Raw genomic sequence first — 23453 nt, forward strand, 5'->3', positions numbered from 1 at the left:
AATCCAAGACTAATCAAAATAATAATAATAATAATCTCCAAGATGAAGCTGTCCAAGAACTTACCAGCCATTCCTTCAGAGCAAGTTTCAGGAAGGAAAATAAAATGGGCATGCTTTACCTGTGTAGCAGAGTAGCTCATCATCCCTTTAAGTTTTAATAACAAAATCTGCCACCACAATCGTTATTATTTTCAGTGTCTTCATTTGATAGAGGATTCAGAAAACATGGGAGAGACCTGCTGACCTACTTATCTCTCAAACACAATAAAAATTATTCACAAACTGCTACAGGAACTCCCTGCTGCAGCAAATTTTTCACAGATAATCTTAATTCTTCAAGAATAATCTTACTAACGCAAAAAACAGACGATGGGAGCACTGACGAGGAGTTTTTAGTTAACCAGGATAGCTACATCAGTACATCATGATACTGTACTGTAGAGTGCACTTGCACGTTCGTCCTTATAGATCAGATTGTCATTGCACAAGTGCAAATGGCAGTGAGTTGATAAAACTAAACACCCTCTGCAAAGGCTTTATGAATTACCTTGACTTAAGAGTTCGAATTGTGATCATGACGCCATGGAGCTTTATAGCCATTACATCCCACATTTGAATTGTGATGAATATTTTCCTGAAAGATTGATGTATGTTAGCAGATATTGGTAAAAAAGACGGTATAGATTTAAGAGTTAAAAGCGGAATCCAGAATGATTATGTACCTGCTGCCAGGGAGACTGGGTGGAAGTGGAAGCAAACATGTGTGCATCAGGGAATCCATGATCAGTGGGGTGGCATATTTGATCATTGGAATTGTGCAGAGAGGGATACTGACATGAAGGAGCATGCTGATTGGCAGCTCCAAAAGAAATAAATGGGAAATGCGGCTGTTCATTAGCACTAGAACAGCTGTATGCAGCATTTAAGTTTGACATTTGCATGTGCTCATATTCAGAAGTAGAATGTAATGGAACCTCGAGATCATTCAGCTCCAGGAATGGCGCTTGGCCTGAACTAAACATTGCTTTGATATTTGGAAACATTTGTTCTGAATTATATATTAGTTCGTGACCAGCGACTTCAGCATTCCCATCTCCATTCAATTCAGACAACCTGAATACATCTTCTAGTTCTAAATCTGTAAAAATATCGTTTTGATCTGTTTTATTTGAAGCAGCAGCAGTAGCCTGTTTGTTATCCTGCAGAAGTACAATCTCATTGATAATTCATAACAGAACAAAAACCGATTCGTGCCATAAATTCAAAATATCATAACAATAAATTGCCAAAACAGACTGTCATCTCAATGCTTCGAATACTACAATTCTAAAAATACTGCCATGGCTTTCAGATTCCATTGAAGATTAAGTTTTCAGATCACCTCGTACAGCAGCCATAGCAAACAAATACATAAATAGGATTTTAGCTTGTGATTGCCCTTTTTCATTTAGTTTTGAACAACCTTTAATCAATATCTATATCTCCAATAAATCAAAATAGTAATAAAATGTTTATGTACAATAAATGAATTAAAAAATAAAAAAGGGCAAAATGGTGAAAGAGCTCCTTCCCTGTAGCCCTTTTATACATGGTATAGATTATGCTCAATAATATTAAAATGACATGAAATTATGTTATTAAGTGGCATTTTTTGTAGCGTGTGGGCTTTGTGCTGTTTTGTGGGGCTATGGAAAGAGATAAATAGAAGGATTTTTAGAAAGGTCAAGAAATCTTGGATGGAGGTTTGAACTCTGATTCAGTTTCATGTTTCTCTTTAGGTCTCAGTGTCCAAACATTTTACCAATTACCTATTAGGTTTGATCTTGTTAGATTGGAGCCCTTTCTTATAGTTTGGCTCTTTTTGTTGTGCTGTCTTTTGTATGCATTTTTTTATTCTTTCACTCTTCTCAATGAAAGCCTAGCTTTTCATTAAATAATAATAATATAAACTAATAAAAAAATAAAATTAATGTGGCCCTCACACTTGGGCTCCAAAGAACTAGTGTATCTCATACAGTCATACTTAAAGAACACTAGTCAACCATGTACCTTCCTAATGTTGTCATCAGACTCAGAATACTTGCTTCCCTAACACTTAACAGAATATCCTAATGTCAAAGATACGGACAAAAGAGGCACTACATTGATAATTAAAATAAGATTTGCAGCAAAAAGAAAAAACAACAAAAAAAGGAAGTTCTACTGCAATCAAGGACAATATCGTCCACCATCATCATAAGAGTGGAGACCCACCATACGAAGAATATTAACTACAAAAGACAACTCACTTAGACTTCAAATTCAATAAATCTTTCTCTAACCAAAAGATTTAAAATCGAAGATATCCCTAAAAGTTAATTCTTTTAAATGAAAAATCAAGCTTTCACCAAAAAAATAGAAGAATACAAAAGAACAAATTACAAACGCATTACTAAGAACAAATTTCACCAAAGGGAAAAATTTTAGAACGAGAAAAAAAATTATGTTCACAAAAAGATCTTCAAAAAAAAAGATACCCCACTAACTCACCCTATTTCTAGAGTTAGAAACCAGTAACTAATCAACTAGATCATCTTCCATTCCTACTGTCATCTTACTCATGGAAATCCATTATAAACTTTTGCTTTTATAAGTAACCACAAGGTGCCAAACTTGAAATTGCCTCGTTAGTTCCAGTTGGCAGCATAAAAGAGGAACAAGGTTGTATACTTCATCAGAGTAGTTTCTATGATATCCTTGGCATAACTTACCTCCAAATTGTTAAGTTGAACAAAGCTCTGTATCCCCTTTCCGCATAAACTTTCCCAAAAGCACCATCTTTTAATAACCAAATATACACTACCTAACCCTCGTTCAATTTTAGATTTAGAAACCATTAACAAACCAACTTCATGAAAGTTCCTCAGCAAACTATCAATCTCATATATCAATTATCATAAGCACCTTGCCCGATAGACTTGAAACTGTCTGGTTAGTAACAATTGGCAGCATCGAAGAGTAAGGTCTACTACTTCATCAGAGCAGTTCGTAGTCCATTTTGAGGTAACTTCTAAATTTTTGAGTTAAACAAAGCTCTTGACCTCCACATTCCTTTCGAAGCATTCCTGGCATGAAATTTCTATTTTCTAATGAACAACACAGATAAAGTGAGTGGGAAGGTGGCAAGAAAATTTTTGTTAAAGGAATATGGGAAGAGAATACACGGAACGTCATTCAATCGAACTCCTAAGATATTTCAAATTCAGATGCAGAGTGCATAATGATGTCCTGAGGACATTAAGACAATATAGTGATGCTGATGCAGGGTGTATGGGCAATAGAAACCGAGATAGACTACTAGAAAATGAAACTAAAGTACAATAAAAAAATGCATCAATAGATATTAAAAACCATGCTCATTAAATTACTAAGAATCTGAATGCAAATTTATTAACATTATCCAAATGTATGTCTTATATTGTTCAGTAAATGTCAAATTTATAGACCTTGTGGGACAATAATTCAAAAAGATTAAAAAAAAAAGAATCATGACACCAAGACGAAAATTTTAATAGTTCATTCATCAGAGATTTAGAACTGAATCAACAAAGCAAACAAAAGGTAAAGCAGCTAAGTGCACCTGAAATCCATCGCCACCGTCCAAATTCAAATTTCTGTCTTCAGGGAAAATATCTTGCATTGTAAATACATCTTCACCATAATCTAAAAGCAGAGGCGGTATCTCCATTGGAGCAATACTCCCAGATGCAATCGGAGGAATTTCCTCTGAAGTAGATGCAAAATTTTTAGAAATACAGGATACTGACGAAGGATCAAAAATGTTACTCGGTGTGGCAGAGGTGTCAGGAGCAAATGAATTCTGTGGCTCTTTACTAGGTAGTGGAAGGGATAACACAGAAGGACCAACTTCTGAAGCCTCAACCTCCTCCTCACCATCATCATCCCATTTTTCCTCTTTAAATGGTGCTCCATACTGGGCACCATTCCTAGGGCCTGGACCATCCTTCTGAAAAATTACACACAGAACATACGCATCCTGCCATAGAAAACGTTATGACATTGGTACACAAGACCACTTCCATCAATCAACTATGCAAAATTATTGCTTTAAATTTATGCTGGTGAATGGAATTAATGGAGAAGGAATGGGAACCATAAGAGTACAGAGTTAAAAGAGAATAATTGTCAAAAGTCTTACTCTATCACTTTTCACAAATGTTTGACATGCTTCATGCAACAATTGGAATTGTAAGAAGTAACCAAGTATGTATGATATATGTACCGCACATTCAAGAGTTTAAACCACAACATCAAATCTGAAACTATCAGATGAGAGAAGTAAATTTCAGAGGTATGGAATCATAGTTTTAATGATTACCTGAGCAACATTTCTTAAAGACAGATTATTTTCTTCAATCCTGTACTCATGCATGACCCAATCAGTTTGAATCCCTTTTGGTGCTTTACCTCTGAAAAATGTTAAAGTCTTTATCTTCCCAACGTCTTGATCGTTATAAAGAACAGGTCTATCCTTTCCAGTACTTTTCCAATACCCAAACTCTGTGGCACGATTCATTCGAGCCCCACTTGCATATTTCCTTTCTCTTGGACAAAAAAAGTACCATTTCAGATCTCCACTTCTCAAACACGATTTATCTGAAAAATAAACAGTTTTCCAATTTCCAGAAGAAGCGTGTAAGTGGGAGATTATTGGCAACTAACAAATAAGATTAATAAATATAACGAAGATAAGACACGACAGATAAAAATCAGCATGTACCTGGAAGGTCCCAGGGAGCATATTTGTATATGTCTAACTCAGAAATGACTCCCGTAGGAAGCTTCTTCCGCATTATTTTCCTCTTTAGATAGAACATAACCAACTCAACGTGAGTTGGGTGAAACCGAAACCCAGGAGGTAGTGATCTTCTCCCCATGGTAAATCTAGAGACTTAGCGTATAAACAACTTCCCACGTGCGAGATGGAAAAAAATCGTAATTATCTTGTATCTCAATCAGCTTGAAACGAAGAGCTCTCAAAACAAATGTTTTTAAAAAAGAACAAATATACCGAGGTGTTGAACCCAATTCTCAAATAGCTTCGTATAATAATCCCCCCTCCAATAAAACGAAGGGGGAAAAAGGAGTAAAAAATTAGATTTCAAGTCCAGTGACGAAACAAGATCTTCCACGAACACCAGAATCTCCCCCGATTCATGAAACAAAAATCAATTGGCCTAGATGAATGCTTCCTCTGGAGTTCAAAAGACATTGGTATGCTAGGAAAACCCTGCTTTGAAGACCATTAGACGCAGTGATTATATATTAGGCAGTGTTACCTTAAAAAACATTTCTTGCCCAAATAAGAGTAGCATAAAAATTCAAGCGAGTGGTACTCATTCAAAACGATCGGCAAAGAACTAAACAATTGTTCCACAGCAGACGAGGAAAAAGCAAAACAACACAGTTTCAAGAACAGAACAAAAAAAAACACATAGTTGGAAAACGGAGCAATCAATACAAACCAAAAACACATTTACTAAACGGAAACATCGAATTAACAGCAGCAGAGTAATCCACCCAAACCCTAGGTCGTGGAGGAAGCAGAAACGGGGTCAAATAAAGAACAGAAACAAGGAAGACACAGAAATCTCCACAGAGGATCATGAACACCGAGCATCGCCCAAGACAAGGGGCTAAAACAGTTCGTCAGATTTTGAGGGAAAGACCGTAGAATCGTACCGGATGTGCGAGGAAGGCAGCGGGGGAGAAACGGAGGGGGCGAACGGAAGCCGCCGCGAAGGAAGAGCGGAACGGATGAGAATCGAGAGGGAGAAGGGGAGAGGTAGCTCAAGAACTTCAAAGGAGAGTGAAGGCAGCTTATATAGAGACTTCAGAGTTGTGCCTTGTGCGGAAAGGAGGCTGGGGGTATAAATGGAAGCGCACAAATACTTTTAAATTGTTTTTAGTAATATTTTAGGTCAACCTGAAGGAGTCATTTCTAAAGAACTGTAAAAAAAATAAATAAATAAATAAAAGTTTATACATAATATTGAGATGATAACTTTTTTACGTATTTAAAATTACGAAAGGCTTATTTGTTAATTTAAATAATTTATTTTTTATGTATATTTTCTTTGATATTTTTGCAAAATTGAGAACATTTTAAACCTTGATGAAGGTAATTACTAATTTAATATTTAGTTGAATTTTAAATATTATAAATTAATTGATTCATAGATCTTATATTTACAGAGTATTATTATTGTGTTATGCATGTTTTAATTTAACCACAGTAAATTTGAAAAATACTAAAAGTATAAAAAATATGCTTTTCCATAATTTTACGGGGTTTAAAAATAGTTTTAAGAAGCAAATTCCCTAACCAACTAAAATTTAAATTGCATACCAAACATTTTTGTGTATTTTTTTTCAAGCTAAATATATCATAGGTCCTTATATTCTCAATTGGTCCTTAATATTTTAAGATTCTTAAATTTATTCTTAATGTATTAATTTTTTGTAAGTGCGCATGTATATAATACCAAATAAATTTGTTAATAGAAAGTTGATGTATCATTAAATCAGTTAAACTAATTGAAAATTTGTAGTACATCAAGAATAAAATACGTTTCCGTTTCTTGTTTATGTTTATTAATTTTTAATAAAGAAAAATAAAATTGTATGACCCAAACCCATGAATTCAAGGATGATCAAATAATATTTATATTTATATATTGTAATAAATTGAAACGGAAACAAACAAAACAAATTCTATACAGTTTTGATAATATTTCAAAAAAAAAAAAGTTAAACAAGAAACATAATTAGTTGCAAAATCTTACCAAACGGGCGGTTTAATAACCAAATTGAAAATTAATTAAAAGATTAGATACAGCCTCTATGCTTTTAACTTTAATTTCAATTTTATATTTACACTTATAAAATTTTCATTAACGTCAAAAAAGATTAAGAAAAGAGATAAACAATTAGAGACCTCTAAAATGAATATTGTAATACAAGTATACAACCTTTTATATTAATAATAATAATTTGTGTGTTTTTTTACGTACAACAATTAGGGGCGGGGCATTCGAACAGATAACCTCTTCGTCAGAAACATATGTCAATTACCGCTAAACTAAACTCATATCTACTCATAATTTGGGTGCTTGACAAGCTACATGGGTGAAAGAAACATGGATATAAGTTGAGATTTGAAGTGTTATTTTAGATATATATATATAAAAAAAAATGCAATGTTTACTGTTGTTTGTGGTGGAACAAATTTTACACAGTAAATTTACTCGACTCATTTTCAAATACAACCACAACTTAGATTTTTTCTTACTATTTACTAATGACAAGGATTTTGACTAAGTTCTAATAAAAACAGAGAATTTTCTCACTGTTTACTACTGACATGATTTTTACTAAGTTCTAACAAAAAAAGAAACAGAGACATAAATAATGAACCATTTAATAACATGGAGACTTTACTAAACATAAGGTTAAAGTACAATTTAACCAAATAAAGTACAATTTAACCAAACTTAAACTTCAACCCATATTTGTGACGTAATATTCTTAGAAATCAAAGTGGAAGTTACTTAAAATATTTGCATTTTAAGACAGTGGAATGAATCTTCCATCACAGCATCATAACAGAGTATTAAAAATACCAAGCATTTAAGAGCTATGATTGGGAACATCACTTCCAATATGACAATGTATGAATGTTAAACACAATTAACATATGAAGAGGCTAATCTATAAATAACAGCAGAGACCAATTCCACTGAAACTCATCATATATCATTGGCTCAAATTAGAGAATTTTCCAGTATGAGAAACTGGAACCAATTGCACAAGAAACAGACACTGATGCACTGAACAATTTTGCTATCACAACAACCTCTTTGGTACAAGTACAACAAGTGTTGACAGGATCAGACGAGTTGAAAAGCACAGATGGGAAGAAAACAAGATAGAATTAACCTTTATACGATGCGAGCGATTTTCGTTCTTTCACCAAGGCGTGCTGGCTCTAATTGCCTGGTTGCTTCACGTTAAGTACCCCCATATGTGTAGCTGCCATATCTTGATGTCATTAAGTACAGAGGGCACTGGAAGCAACGGCGAGTTTGGTCTGTCTTCTCCACTGAAAACTGGAATTACTATGTACAGGGTATGCTTTTTGGGTAACGGGCGGGAAGCTGAATCTGCTCTCCCTGGAAGCAGCCACAAGTTATGCACTAAATCAAATGAGAAAATTGAAAACGGGTACTGCTTCAGCCGTTGATCAGACTGCAGTACTTTGTATCGGCTTATAAGATCACTGGTTTGCCTCGTTTGAGCAAAACAGGGGGCCATGCAGCTATAGGAAAGAATCTATTATGACATCCAGGGAAACTTTGAAGCCACCCAACAGAAACAAACTAGCCTTAAATTGCTAGTTGATTAGAGATGTGATCTCATTCAAAATGGTTCACTAGGTTGGCAGTCTCAAATGGTAAAACAAAGAAACTGTAGCCACCGTGGGAATCTAAACCTCATAAAATTCCATTCAATACTCTCTGATAATAATCATACTGCCGGGTCCGCCATGCATCTAAGCTGTTACTGATAAGTGAAAGCACTAAAGAGACACATTGCTGTGAGAGAAAAGAATTGCACAGTTAGTACCTTATCAATGCAACATCCATAACAAGCACGACAATTAAAATAGAATAGAACCTCTTCAGTCAAGCTGAGGTGAAATCGTTTTCTAAGGTTTTGAATTGTTCGTGGGCCACCTTTAAAGCATGGAAATCCAGAGTCCTGATTCCAATATGTGGAAACAAATGAGTTAACAAGGAATCAAGAAAGAAAAAGGTTCTAGTACTCCAACACTGCTTATACATTTGCATGCTTTTGATCCAATAATTGTCAACATTATCTGTTAGATATCTATTTGGAGATATCAATTTGCTCTGCCCGTTACTTGAAGATTTTATATGGCGGTCATAAGATCCCATCTTGATTTTCTTATTAGGATAAGAACTAGCACTTGTGCTTCACTGATTAAAAGCATTGGATTCTTCAAATTCATTGGCTTGGCCTACTATTTGATAACATTCTCATCGTTTCTCATTTCTTGTTTTGAATTATTAAAGAAATAAATGCCATTCAATCGTATGGTTTTCAGATTTGCATAGATCATCATACTAAATACTGATGAACTCAAGCATATAAAGACAGTTTCCAGAACCTGATCAGCAGATATATAAAGATAAAGTGAAAAAACTTTTTAAACAACTCTATAAGACAAAAATACTCAATGAAATACTCAATGAAATGTTCGTATCTTGTTTGAAAAATAAAATAAATAAATAACTAGATAATCTAAAAGTATTAGTTTTTAAAAAAAAAAATCAGAAACCATGCCTGAATAACACTATAAAGTTTTAACATTTCAATTTTCTAAATTATTAGTATTGTATCTTTTGGTTTTGTCTAACAAATTACATATTAAATATCATGAAATATTTTTTAAAATTTTATCTCTAAATGAATTGTCATTTTTTAATGTTGAGAGACAAGGAAAACATAAAATTTATAATTACCCAATGCATTTATGCTTCTTTTTTATTGGAAAAGAGAGTACAAGAAACAAAAGAATGGATATCAAGAGTATTCGAGAAATAAAAAATAATCAAGAAACAGCAAAAATGAAAAACAAAGAATATTATCTAATGTGACGTCAATTTCTTGGCAAGGGAGAAAAGAAATCAGGATTACCTCCACGACATAAAAAGATTAAGCAGATTCTACAACTTAATAATTCAATAACAAAATAAGTATTTGACTGAAAAGCTTCAGCCCAGTGTAAAGATCCATATTGGGACAGCAAAAAAAGAATTCTACCTGCAACATCTCAACGAGAAGAATGACACGTTCAGCATGTTTACGGCATGTAAGAAATCCTTGAATGCATAAAACCTGATTTCAAGGGCAAAAGCAGCAATAATTTTAGCCCAATTTATGCTTAATGAGAAAATGTGAAGAATATCAAGGTCCCAAGAGAAAGGGAAGGTTTATGAGTACTTTAAAATAATCAAAAAACTCGCTTGGAACTCCTTCGGCATCAGAATCCATGACCTACCATCAATATTCCAATCATTTGAAAATTAAAAGCAAAAGTTGGAATGTTAATAGGATGTCAAATCATCCAAAAAAAAAGGAGAGAGAAGAAGAAGAAAAGAAAATTAGAAAGACACAGTACAGGTTGTTAGCCAAGAATGTCTCATATGATAATCAACATACCTCTAAAAGCTCCCGAGTTAATTTGAAAGGAGCACTCTCAAAATTTACCCCACCAGGTGAGTTTGAGAGCATGAAGCCAAAGTCAATATGTATTATATGACCCTCCTCATCCAATAGCAAATTTCCATTGTGCCGATCCTTCACCTAGTAAATACAATAGGAAAAACCGATAAGAGAACCTACAGAAGCCAATTTATTATTTTTTTTTTCTATTACGAGAAACGAAAAAATAATATCATTGAATGGGAACATTCTATGCAGGGTGGGCTAAAGCTCTTAAGCGAAAAGAACATGTTGGCTATCTAACACATGGAGAACTCTTACCCTAGTTTACAATGACGAGAAGCATATCACCAAGATCTTCAGTAGTACAAGGCAACAACAAACCAAAACAGCAAATTTTAGACCTAGGGTGGAATTTAAACTGTGAAGCAGACAAGTGTGGGATTCTTGGAACAAAACAATGTCCTGGTGGCAAGGAAATATTCTTCAGGAAAAAAATATATTATAATAAGAAGCAATCTTTAACATGCAAAGGACACAAGTAGCAGAACTTTCGAGTAATAGAAAAAATTGTAGCTGTATATTTTAGAAACTAAAAGGATGCCTCCCCTTCAACTGGATTAATTGGCACCAGCACCTTCTACCAATGCAATAAGGTGCTACAGAACATTGTCCACAAATATTCTCAAAAAGTGCATCTATATCTACTCAAAGGATTCTTTGAACAAACTTGAAAGCAAATGTAATCTTAATGCACAAGTGTAATTTTCTAGCATGAAATTACCGACTTCAATTAGGAAAAACAGGCAAGTGATCTAGTTGTAAGTACTAACTAAAGGAATAGAGCAGCAAGTTGTAGAACAGACTAAAGGAATGGAGGTTCTAAAACAAATCATACGATGCAGAAGAAAAGATCAACAACAGTTCAACAATAAATCAATCACCGCTACAGTAAATACAGAATGCCCAAGACAAAAAAAAATGAAGCTGAAATAGAGTTGGAAAAACTGTCTTGTTACAATACATGTGGTCATAATCATAACAAAATCCAGATGTTTGTTTAAAGTTCACTTCATGATTCTTCAAGCTAGAAACCATCAAACCAGAAGGAAGGGAGAAAGGGGTGGGGGGAAGGAGAGAGACAGTTGGGACTTATGGAAAACCAAAATCAAAACCATGATGGGTTGGCTCATTGGTCCAAAGGGACCCAGGTAAATCGAAAAAGATTTAGAGGGAATGGGTCGTCCCCTTCCTAACAAGCACTAAATATTTTTCAAATGTTTCTGGTGGTTTGGAGAATAACTGAGTTGAAATAACACAGCTGCAATACCACAATCAGTAAAGCCAAAAGAAGTTCATACAATAAGGGATGAGCTACAATCGGTAAATTAAGAAAATCTTACAATATCTTGCAAAGCATAATACCTGCAGAAGGTAGCAGACGAGGGAATATCCGGCCATACTTTCCACAAAATTTCTCTGTTCAAGTTTAAACAATAATGATATAATCAAAACAGCCGAGGTAAAATAAGAAGGGAATATCAGATACCCTGAGTCTAATAGAGTATTATTTTACACTTCAAATATGTTAGCTAATAGAGTCTGGATAAAATGAAACAAGAAACTGTGAGCTTCTGGCTGAACATTCATGCACACTTATAGCAATAAATGGGAAAGCCTCAAAAGAGGATATTGTGTTTTCATTAATTGAAACTGGATTGCTACAAAGAAATAGAAAATGTCCTTGGATCCCACCCTCCTTCCCCTTTTTAGTAAAATCATATAATAATCTATGAAACTGTTTCTTATAAAGAAAAAAGCACCAAGGACCTTGTAATGGAAAGATAGTACATTGGAAGGCCATACCAAAGAGGTTGAAATTGAATAAGAGTGAGCTGACCATCTTCAGAGATAACAAATAATATACCACTTATCCAATCTAATGTTGATTTTATTTTTATCTAGAACAGAATTCTAATAAGGGTTTCTAGTCCTCCCTCCAAGCAGATGTTAGGCCACCAATTGTGCATAGGTAGGAAGGGAAATTGAGAAGGAAGATGTAGGGGAGGGGTGCTTTAGGAAGTTGTCACTAAAAGTTAGTTAGGATAGAGTAGTACGGAAGGGGGGTGTAGTGGAAGGTATGTAAGGGATCCCTCGGGATTAGGGAGGGCAGCTTAATACCATTGGCTATTAGGAAAGATCCTAGCCCTCTCGAATTGGCTGGTCTGTAAGCCTATGGGCGTTTGTGCTTTTGAATATCAATAATATTGAGGAAGATGCCTCACAAATTGGTATCATAGCACATTCACTGGGGAGAAGGAATAAAATGGTGCAAATGTGACTGAAAGAGCATTGCGATGCGACGGAGAAAGAAGTGATCGGTCTGAAGGAAGCAATCGAAGGAGTGAGAGGACAGGTTCAGGCGAACCAGAGTATCTTGGAGAAGTTCATGGTGCGGATGGAAGCTCATCAACAAAAAATGGAGCGGTTCATGGCAGATGTCACTGGCACCCAAACATCCGTCACAAGGGTAACAGCGGGGGAAGGACCCTCGTTGTGAAGAGGAAAGCCATGGAAGAAGATACTCGAATCCTAGAGACCACTGACCGGGGAAATGATCGGAATTAGTTCAAGCAAGTGGAGATGCCCATCTTCACGGGTCCGCACTAGGATTCTTGGCTGTTTCGAGCAGAGAGGTATTTTGAAATCCATAAACTAAGTGACTCTGAGAAATTGATTGTGGTTGTTATAGTTTCGAAGGGATAGCTCTAGCATGGTTCCGATGGAACAATAACCGGCAACGGTTTACTGATTGATATGATTTAAAGAAACGGATGTTCCAACGTTTCCGACGATCCAAGAGAGGAAAGCAATGTGCGAGGTTGTTAGCGATCAAGCAAGAGACGACCGTCGAAGAATATATCGAATGGTTCAAAGTCATGGTGGCGCCATTAACACAGCTCACCGACGAGGTCCTTGAGGGAGCGTTCCTTAACGGGCTCCGACCGATCATACGGGTCGATGCACAGGACAATGTTAAATTTACATAGAGAAAATAAATTTACATAGTTCACTTCGAGTGGTATGTTCTCTCCAGAATACACATAAGACGATGATCCCCTCTTTTCTAACTATCATGCCTGGTATACTATTTACTATTAGTAACTACCCAATAACTTCTTTCTAACTCCTTGTAACTACCCATACAAATCCATATATCCTAGTAACTCCCTCGTAACTACCCATACATATCCAGATATGTATCTCAATAACTTCCTTCTAACTTTCTTCTAACTTCCTAGTGACTCGCATGCACCCCTTCCTCTAAGTAAAACGGACTGGAAGGGTAATTGTCTATCAGTAGTTTTGGAAATCTCTCTCACATTCATGTCAATAGGTTCAGACAAGTTAACATTCAAATCTGAGGTCAACTGAAAGGTCTTGATTAAGTTGAAAAAACTGGCAATTTTTGTGACATCCAACACCCAAAAATTGGGAGCGTTGTATTAGCAAATTGCAAAGGAAATGTGGGATTCGATTCTTAACAGCTTTTTGACCTTCAATAAAACCATCCTCCATACCTTAGATAATTTCAAAAAATTTGAAAAGAAGAAAACTAGCAGAGATAGCTTTCCAATGGTTCCTGAATGAGTAATATCAAGAAATGCGGCTAAAAACAAAAAAGGGTACCTGGGCAAGCTTAAAACTTGGAGAATTTTCTTCATATTTGGCAACAAAGAAGTCACGCAAACTAGAGATTCCAGGATATCTACTTTTGATAGAATGAAGTGAAGCCTGTAAGAGAAACAGTGATGATCTGCATTGCTTTTATTTCCTTTTTCATAGTCAAATGAGATTTAAAGAAATAGTATAAGATTACCGTGTCTGGAATTGTTTCAATAAGAGCTGTGTAAGAAGAAGTTACCAATACTTCATAGGGACGTAACCAGAGAGGAAGACCAGCTTCTTGAAATATATCTGGCATTATATGAAAAACAATATGTCAAAGACAAAATAATCGACAATAATGCTCATGAAATTTGAGGTATATTATTTTTAACTTTCTTTTGGCTGAGAAAAGGGAATAGACCTCAACATTAAAATAAGCAAAAGAAAAAATAAACACTGAAGCTTGTTTGCGAGCTGGTTGGAATTAATACGAAAATGGAAATAATTACAAACGACAACTTGACAAGACCATTGACATAAGGAAAACGTAAAGACCCTCATCTTTCCCTTATCAACAGGCAAAGGAGGGAGAAGAATATAGATTCTTGGATATAGATAATTGTATACATATTTTTTTTATAAGAGACGTACAATGCTTCCATATAATATCTCAGCCTTTGTCCTCAATCACAAAAGTGTTCTGTAATGTTCCATTTTTATATAATGCTGACAACTTAAAAGGTTTTAATAACCCCTAATATTCCTTTTATTTTTAGGGCTACTCACCGTATCCTCTTTGCCCCACACAATTTCTTTTGATTTTGATACAAATAAATGTTTAATCGTTATTAAAAATAAATGCATCTAGTGGAGAAAGAAGTTTGTGTTAATTCTATTTTAATTCTTAGACATTCTTCCTACCCGAGTGTGATTTTGATTTTCACTCCACAAAATCCCTTCGTGATTTCAAGGTCCATGATTTTTGAGATTTCGAGGCCCATGATTCGGCTAATCTTTTTTCGTTGTAACAAGGATTTTCCTTTCCCTAAATTCCAATTACTTCTTAAAGTTGATTCTTAGCCTTTAGATATCTTTTCTAGTATGTATCTTTTTTCCCATTAGGTATCTCACCCAGTCCTCATCTCTCCTTTCTTCACCTTGATTTGAAAGGCCAAAATCCTGAAGAAGATTGGGTTTCTTGCTTAGTTGATCTCTTTGGAAAGGTCAAATACCTTGCACTTTATCCAAAGATCTTCATCCATGACTTGAGGCTTCCGGTGGTCTGTGTTGTATAAGAGTCTATGGAGGATCTTGATAATGTAATTTGGAGATGCTAATTGCTACCATACAATGGGACTTTAGAGCAATACTTTCCCATCTTAAGCTTTTTACAGCTTTATGAAATGAGGACAATAAACTAATCTATTAAATAAATCATCATAAACTATCAATCTAAAACTTTACTTATTAAGTAATTCCATTGAACTATTTCTCCTATCAATTCCATGCATTGATCTTCTTTCAATATCGAAGTTTAGCATGGGGGCGTCTTGTCCCTCGGCCTTTAGTCAATCTACCATGTTTCTAACAAAAAAGAAAAATAAATAAAAGATGAGATTGAACGTGAAACCCAGAAAAATGACCGTACCATAAAAGTGTGAAATAAGTTGCACAGCGAGATGCTCCTGTCTGCAGTCATCTCCACTCTTCACAATGACCTATGAGAAGGCAAAGAGAAAGTAAACAACGACAAACCTGAATATCCTTAAAACTAGTTGGAGGTCCAGAAAAATAGTGGACAACAGAGAGATGATCACAGGATTCTCATGTTTAGTTACATAACAGTTCTCATGATGAATGACTAAATATGTAACAAAAAGTGCATAATATTGCAAATTATGTTAGTTGTTATCCAAAAGTTTTGTCCACCGTGTGGTAGCTATTTACATTAGATTCCTATTGCAATCACGCTTCCAGTCTTGCTTGAATATGTGCACCAAGATTGACCAAATCTTAGCCTAACAATGAGGCTGATCCAAAGTTCCCATGACAAGAATCAGGAAAAAGTTCTCATTGACTAAAAAAAAGAGTAGGTATGTGAGAATCTCCCCTTTCTCTACCTGAATCTGATATTTCTCGGGTTTCCCTCCAATGGTTAGCCAATCATCTTCTTCCTTGCAAGTAAAATTCATTCCACTACTTGTACATACTTTGACCATTCTACCTTCCTAACTGCCTCTCTTTTTAGTCATAAAAACTGAAAACTTTAACTCATTTGCCCTTCCCCTACTTTTCCCGCATGTGAGTACATTGGAGGCTTATGAATCCTCCATCCCAAAGAAACTACATTGTTCTCAAGGTCGAATTCAGGAAGTTGGGCCAATAGGTTTGAGGTAGCCTCCAACTAGCTTCCTCAGCCAATCCATCCCATTGAACGAGTAAGTTTGAGTTGCTGATCATTGGGATTGGTGCAATGTCAAGGTCTGCTATAGGTTTAGTACTCATATCGCAGGAATAAGTTGATTGGACTGGCAGTGGTAGGGGTCTAATGAACCCTCCCTCCCTCAGCTGGGAGACATTGAAATACTGGGTGCACAGAGGCAATGTTTAGTACCTTCAACCTGTATGTCACAGCTAGATCTTAGCTCCTACCTCAAATGCCCCATGGTAACAGGAAAAAAGTTTTTCATTAAAGCATTTCACCACTGATTTCTACTGATAAAATTGAAGATAAAAAAATATATAAAAGCTATTTCCAACTCCAAAAACTTCATTTCTTCTCTTTGCATGGGCTGCATATAGTGTGGGCTCACAGTAGATGTTCCTCCAATTCACCAAAGAATGAGGTTCAAAACTAATACAAAAGAAGTTTGTTTTGGCACTCTATGGGTGAGAAAAACTGTACTAGAATGCAGCAAAAGGAGCCACTGATACAAAAGAAGTTTTTTTCCATTAAAAAAGGAAAAGGCAAAACAAGTTTCAAAGCATCTATTCACCACTTAATTCATTCCATTTGTTTATAGCAGTACGTTGTGCTCATCTTTGAATTGAACACTTTGCCTTGCAGATGAAACGGTCTAGTCCAAAATTAGCGAAAAAATGTTCTCTAATTTGACATAATGCTCCTTGGTATCCCATATAACATGATATCCTAAAGAAGTATATTGGCTACTCTAGTGACTTTAAATAAATGACTTAAAAGCTATGAAGTGACCATGGTTAGAGAGAGCCTATCCAGTATTCAAGATCGTGTGTCCTTGGGATGTTGGACATTCTTCTACTAGTCCAAGGCTATATCTGCCAAGGTGTCTACTGCAGCGATTGATTTCAATAGCATCAAGATTAAATGATTCAAAAACAGGCCTAGCGAAATTAAGTGTTGAATAAAAAAATATTGGAAAAAACCTAGAAATTAAGTGTTGAATAAAAAAATATTGGAGAAAACCTAGACAGGACTTACAGAACGCAAGTCCCAACCAGATAACTTTCCATATTCTGAAGCTCTACGTATCCTCTCTTTCTTAACTGACCAAAGTTCTCCAGATAAGGCATCACTGGCCTTGGGTGTGCTGCCATTTGCCTGTTTTAAAAAAAAATTTAAGCTCTGAACTACCAAGATTGCATGATATAGAAAAATATAACCATCTTTTAGTCTTCACCCTCGGCTGTGCATCTGATGAATCCTGACCAGCCCCTTTTAGAGGGAGTCCAGGAGGTGCCTCTCCTTTTGCTGCAGCAGCCTGCTCAAAAGCAGCAGAAACTTGATTGAAGGTAGAACAATTTTAAGGGGAAGGGGAAAACAAACAAATAATGCAAGGAAAGAGTCGTCTAATGTCATCCTAGGATTTATACCAAGCCTTTTATCCCTAATTTGATAACAAGCATTATGATTCAAGATAAGCACCTCATACAGAAAACCACACTAGCTTGTAGCAAAAAATCTAGAATATAGGTGGAAATTGCATGGTAATGCACAAAAACTTAAACAGCTGCAATATGTAAATGAAAAGGCATTAAACATATCAAAGTGGTAGGATAAGATCAATTTAGAAGATCACATTGATCTCCATAACCATTCAGCATGGAAAGCAGTGTGTGCCCGCAAAGTCGAGCAATGAACTTATTTAAGCTTAATTGCTTAAAAACCTGCCATATATCCAGCAAGCAAATTACAAAATACAGTACAAAATTGTTTCAAATTACTAGAGCATTTCAGTAACCAATAGATTGGTGCAAAGGCAAAAAAATGATTTCTAAATAAGTGTTAATTCATTCTTTGACAAGGGGACAAAAACTTCAAAATGAGCCATCACACAGAAACCAATACAGAAAGAAAGTAAGAAAATGAAATGTTCAATTTCTTAAACTAAGAAAGTGAAAAACATTTGATCAAGAATGGTGTGAGTGTGAGGATTTTCTCCCTCCCGTGTGGCCTTATTAATAATTCATGGGAGGTTGGCAATATCTATCTCAGAAGTGCTCAGTCGATTGGGGGTGGGGGGAGGGGGAGAAGTGTAGATTAAGACTGATGAAAGGTTTAGGCAAACCAGAGTTCATCCGTCAAAGTAGGGTCTGTGAGTCTGTTTTCTTTCTCCCTCCAATTTGTTTTTCAGCAAGGGTTTTGTGATTGCTTTAAAAGTTAAACAAGTGCCCCTTTAGGTATGACCTCTTCGTCGCTTACTACATACATATGCAGATACAAAACTAGGGGGGAAATCCATTACATGACAAAAGCACATTCAAAGTAAAACAATTCTAAATAAAGTTATCATCAATGAGAATATGAGATGATCATAAAAGCTCGCAGCTACCAGTAATAACAATGACGATTATTGGTGTGCGAATGTAAATGCTATTTACAACTGCAAAATCTCACCTTTACTTCTTCTATAGCTATGGTACTTGGGACACGGCGGTGTTCCCTCCGACGTGGTGCTCCCGGTACTTCAATGTCTCGCATTCTAATTCCAGGATCAGCTGTGAGCACAACTCTCACCCACTCCAAGTCACTGCTCGGAGCTGCTCCTGAACCATGAGCAACATTTGCTGTACCTTGTTGAGTACTTGATACTATTTCAGCAGAGTCTGAACCAGTTATTCTGGTATTCTTTGGCTCATTCTGCAGTTGCTTCTCCACCATAAGTTTCAAACTCACAAATTTCACTTTTGCATCTGACTTATGTGACATTGCTTGATCAATTGCTTGAGCAGTAGAACTGGACATTCGATCAGTACTATTACGGTAAGCCTCCTGAGTTGTCCACAATGGATAAGCCCAAGGAGGTGGCTTGTGCAGCAGTGCATCTCCATTTGCTAAAGGAATTCCTCCTCTTGATAACTTTTGGGCACTGGAGGCATCCTTTACGTTGCTAAAACAAGTTGATAAAATAAAAAAAGAAAAAAAGAAAAGATAAAGAGACAGAGACAGAGCGGTCAAAGTCTAGAATCTTATTGTTAAGATGACTTGTATGGGTTGGAAATTATGTGCTATCAACGAAGACAAGCCTGCTGGAACTTACTTTGGAACATCACTTTTCAGTACTTCAACGCATATTAAGTAAGGTGCTTTTTCCCTAGAGTTGAGAAGTACAGCTTCGTCTTCAGGAATATGGACAACGCGATACATCCCCCTTCCCATGGGAAAGGAAACACCTGAAGATACAAACAATATCTATATAATCAAAAAGTGCAGCATAGAGAAATTAACCATCAATACGCAAGGAAAGTGACATAAGAACTTTCTCTTTCTCCAAACACTAAGCAAGAAGATTACAGAAGGGACCCATTTACCTTTGTAGACCCCCCCCCCCCCCCCCCCCAAAAAAAAAAAAAAATAACAAAAGGCTCTACATTGATTCTAATGTGTTCTATTATTCCTTTCCATCAAAGAAACCAAAAAGGACACTCCGGGGCAATTTTTTCAAACAACTTCTGATTTTCCTTAAATTGCCAACCAAATAAGACCTCAAGGAATTAAATTTAAAAAAATAAAGGAAATAAAGATAATCAGACAACTTGTTGGTTTTAGCCGTAAAGGAAGACATTAAAAGCAAAGCATGGAGGGCACCTCTCCCAAGAACTCTTGACCCCTCAAAAGATCCTCTAAAAATTCTCCAGCTTCTCTCATACCAGATATTCCACAAAACAGCCCAATAAAAGCACTTCATAAAAACCTTCTATTATCCCAAAAGGGCATATAAAGTGCTGGTATCTCCAGGACATCACTAAATCATTCCAAACTTGCGGCACAAAAAAGAGCAACTGAAGCAAGCAAATACACGAGTACGAACTTATACAGACACACATTTGCCACTGTGCATAAGAAACAACTACGTCACAACAGCACAGATATTTGCAAGTAGAAATCACATTCCACACCTAGAGACTTAAATTTATTCATAGTTTCAAGGATTTCGAGAAGAAAATCATATTTTACCAATAGTCCTTTCGAAAACTGCAATTTGGAAGTTAAATACAAAATTGAGACCTAAAAGAACGGTATTTTTCTCTTGGGTAACTTCCAGACCATTTTGAATATATTAGCATTACATGCTACATGTTGCACTAGGAAACATAAAGTTTCTAAATTAGTATCATAAAAATACCTTATAAATAAGATCATACCTCCATTATTTTGAGCCTCGGCTACTTTTAAATTTAATTCTGCAAGAGACTTTAAACAGAATGACAAGAGATATATGCACTATTTCAGTAAGGAACTTGAGAAAAAATTTAAGAACATAAATGCTACATTAATTGGCAGAAAAATTAATTATAAACAACCTCCCGAAGAGCACTTTTGCGGTCTTCAATTGGAAATACATCCACTAAACCATATGATGTCTCACATAAAGAGTGAACAAAGTCCAACGACTCGTGATAAGCTCCTTTTCTGAATTGAGATGCAGTATTTGGAAGTGGAGGCTTCACATTTGACTTATCATTTCGCTGCCTCGGGGAACCCGGATGCTTCTAGAAAGTTATGGGCATGATTCAAATTAGGGTGCCAAAAAGTTGTAGCATAGAGATAGGAAACTGATACAATTCAACCGTAGGTGTTCGCATATTGCATTATTCTGTCCCCTTAATGCTCTGTCTTACGGGAATGTTTAGGAAATTCAGGACTGTTTTCTTTTCTTTAAAGTTCCTCTTTGTTCTATTAGCCTAAGTTCCTCCACAGTTACTCCTTTTGTTCTATCCTCCCAGTTACTCCTTTTGTTCTATTATTGCCAATTTGGAGTTTTTTTTAAGCTCCCTGGTGGTTTTGATCATCTTCTTGTAATTTCATTATCAAAAAGATTGTTTCTTATCAAACAAAAATGAGCATCATTATTTCTTTCTAAAAAGGTAATTAGACCAATAGTAAACATACCTCCTTGTGCTTCTTTAATCCTAAAAGCTCTGATTCTTCAATCGAACGCTCCCGATCTCGAAACAACTTGCGAAAAAAATTTTCAGTACCTCGACTACTTTCAGGCAGGCTATCTATGTTGCTGTTATCATTTAATTCAATACTTTTTGCCTCCTCAGGATGCACCCGAAACAATCTGCGAAATAATGAGAAATCTGAAGGCTCTTCTTCCTCCCCATTCCCATTGGCATCTTCAAACTTATCAATGATATCATTTTTGTCCTCAAATTTATCCCTAAAAAATTTACGAAAAAACCCCTCCTTTTCATCATCTTCCCTGGATTTAGAACATTTTTCTTCGGGGTTAATATCATCTTCATTTCCGTCATTACCATCTCGCTTATCTTCAAACTTATCCTTGAAAATTTTTCGAAAAAATCCTTCCTTCTCATCATCCTCCCCAGACTTGGAAGCTACTTTATCCACAGAGTCATTCTTGCTATCACGAAACAACTTCTTGAAAAAGCCATCTGAGCTTGAAGTCACATCCTCATCTTCTCCTCTGTTATCCTTCATAAACCTCTTGAAAAAGCCATCTGAGCTTGAATTCACATCCTCATCTTCTCCTCTGTTATCCTTCAGAAACCTCTTGAAAAAGCTATCTCTATCAGAGTCATCGTCATCTTTTTCTGATGACTTCCTGAAGAGCAGAGTATCCCGAATCTTAGAACTTGAGTCATCATCACTTCTACTGTCCCTTAAAAGCCTCTTGAAAAACCCATCCTTTTCAGTATCATCGTCATCTTTATCTGCCGACTTCCTAAATAAAAATGCATCTCTGACCTTCGGGCTCGGGATAAATTTCTTAAAGATATTGTTCTCATCCGGTGATGATTGACTGGCATCTTCTTGCCAATTGTTCCCTGATGAAGGTGAGAATGACAAGGACCTCCGGTCAGGCGGAGAAGATACAAGGGACAATAACTGCTGTTTTGATGATAATAGTTTATTTAAAACCTGGTTCTTGCTCCCAGGGGTTGTCGATTCTCCTTGAGGTCGCACAAGAGGCGGCCATTCACCCATCAAGGTCGCTGCAATCTGACACTTCTCTTGAATCCTACTTATCCCATCATTATCATCAGAGTCATCAAGCTCAGCAGCTAAAAGCCAATGCACCTTCAAAGCTATCTGAAGCGACTTCGAGCACATATCAATTACAAATTTATCCAAGGAAGGGCTAGGCTTGTGCACCATCATGTAGCATATTTGAAACAAATAGCTCTCCAGCCCTGATAGAGGCAGCGTATACATTCGGTTACAGAGGTAATCACGTACCCCCGAGTGTTCATGCTTGTAGAGATAGCTAACAGCAATCCACTCACAGAAAAATGCCGAGTCAAAGAACCGAATGAGCCAACCACTCTCGCCATTCTCGCTCGTCGTTGTGGCCCTGGAGGCGATCTCTCGAGGTGACTCATAAGAGTCTCCACGAGTGAGTCCCAGAAACCTCACCATTCTCACTCGATCATTATAAACCCAAAAAACAACTCACACAGAACCAGAAACCCCCAATCTACTCAGAATTCAGATCACCGCAAGAAGCAAACTATTCGTTCGTCACGAGTCCTACTCAAAACCTCCACAGAAAACCTATATCCCCCAAAACAACTGAGTTCAGAGTCCGGAATAACTAAATTCCAACGCCCACACTGAATCACATTCGCCAACCAGAATCTCAATTCCCAATAAAGGAACGACGGGGAGGCGATTCCTTGAGACCCCGCGGAGGGGAAAGGAACGGGAAATCAGAAAAAATACCCACCGAAGAATGCAAGTAAGTTGCAGCCGGAGAATCAATGACGTGAATAGGAAAACACACCTTGAGAGCAGGAGTGAAATCGGATTGATGGAAAGGGGAATTAGTGAAATGGCGGGAGGGAAAAGTGAAGGTGATCGGTGGATCTTCAGAATCTGTGCTGAATTTTGAGCTGCGCCATGGAAGTGCTGGGCTGGAGGTGGTGTTGGTAGTAGTGCAGAGGTGGTGGTGGTGGTCGTCGAAGTTGTTCGAGAGAGAAACAAAGGTCGACGGTGAGAGAGAGAGAGAGAGAAAGAGAGAGAGCGTGAG

General features: G+C 36.4%; 2 protein-coding genes across 6 annotated transcripts; both read right to left on the reverse strand.

Moving 5' to 3' along the window:
* Window positions 1-10: 10 nt before the first annotated feature.
* On the reverse strand, window positions 11-5900 carry NAC103 (NAC domain containing protein 103). The gene is made up of 6 exons (XM_022277137.2): window positions 5743-5900; window positions 4781-5290; window positions 4379-4656; window positions 3620-4036; window positions 723-1199; window positions 11-634 (listed from the first exon to the last, which is right to left on the reverse strand). Exons 2-6 carry the CDS (start codon window positions 4935-4937, stop codon window positions 554-556), a joined length of 1410 nt encoding a protein of 469 aa, XP_022132829.1. The 5' UTR covers window positions 4938-5290; window positions 5743-5900; the 3' UTR covers window positions 11-553.
* Window positions 5901-7793: 1893 nt separating this feature from the next.
* Window positions 7794-23447, reverse strand: PI-4KBETA1 (phosphatidylinositol 4-OH kinase beta1). Of its 5 annotated transcripts, none has more exons than XM_088119517.1 (16): window positions 21350-23446; window positions 20761-20946; window positions 20602-20650; window positions 19497-19629; window positions 18854-19346; window positions 17637-17717; window positions 17438-17557; window positions 15626-15695; window positions 14189-14286; window positions 13999-14103; window positions 11734-11787; window positions 10306-10449; window positions 10087-10140; window positions 9907-9981; window positions 8737-8820; window positions 7794-8654 (listed from the first exon to the last, which is right to left on the reverse strand). In XM_088119517.1, exons 1-16 carry the CDS (start codon window positions 22841-22843, stop codon window positions 8553-8555), a joined length of 3342 nt encoding a protein of 1113 aa, XP_087975643.1. In that variant the 5' UTR covers window positions 22844-23446; the 3' UTR covers window positions 7794-8552. The 5 variants fall into 5 exon arrangements, 4 of the variants coding, with proteins under 4 accessions (XP_087975643.1, XP_022133225.1, XP_087975647.1 ...); XM_022277533.2 differs by having other exon boundaries at window positions 20761-20949; XM_088119521.1 differs by lacking the exons at window positions 7794-8654; window positions 8737-8820; window positions 9907-9981; window positions 10087-10140 and adding an exon at window positions 10630-10665 and having other exon boundaries at window positions 10310-10449; window positions 20761-20949; window positions 21350-23447.
* Window positions 23448-23453: the final 6 nt, after the last annotated feature.

This window comes from Momordica charantia, assembly GCF_013281855.1.
Source record: "Momordica charantia cultivar OHB3-1 chromosome 1 unlocalized genomic scaffold, Mcharantia_2.0 BLBB01000001.1, whole genome shotgun sequence".
NCBI classification, from domain to species: Eukaryota; Viridiplantae; Streptophyta; class Magnoliopsida; order Cucurbitales; family Cucurbitaceae; genus Momordica; species Momordica charantia.

What these genes read in the sequence shown, in the direction of transcription:
- NAC103 (XM_022277137.2), bottom strand. Translation starts at nt 4,937, where the DNA reads ATGGGGAGAAGATCACTACCTCCTGGGTTTCGGTTTCACCCAACTCAC. An exon ending in CTTTAAGAAATGTTGCTCAG is followed by an intron (nt 4,037 to 4,378) that starts GTAATCATTAAA and finishes TTTCTATGGCAG; the next exon opens with GATGCGTATGTTCTGTGTGT. An exon ending in ACGGTGGCGATGGATTTCAG is followed by an intron (nt 1,200 to 3,619) that starts GTGCACTTAGCT and finishes GTACTTCTGCAG; the next exon opens with GATAACAAACAGGCTACTGC.
- PI-4KBETA1 (XM_022277533.2), bottom strand. Translation starts at nt 22,843, where the DNA reads ATGGTGAGGTTTCTGGGACTCACTCGTGGAGACTCTTATGAGTCACCT. An exon ending in GATTAAAGAAGCACAAGGAG is followed by an intron (nt 20,950 to 21,349) that starts GTATGTTTACTA and finishes ATAACTTTCTAG; the next exon opens with AAGCATCCGGGTTCCCCGAG. An exon ending in TCGTCTGCTACCTTCTGCAG is followed by an intron (nt 10,450 to 11,733) that starts GTATTATGCTTT and finishes TGTATTTACTAG; the next exon opens with GTGAAGGATCGGCACAATGG.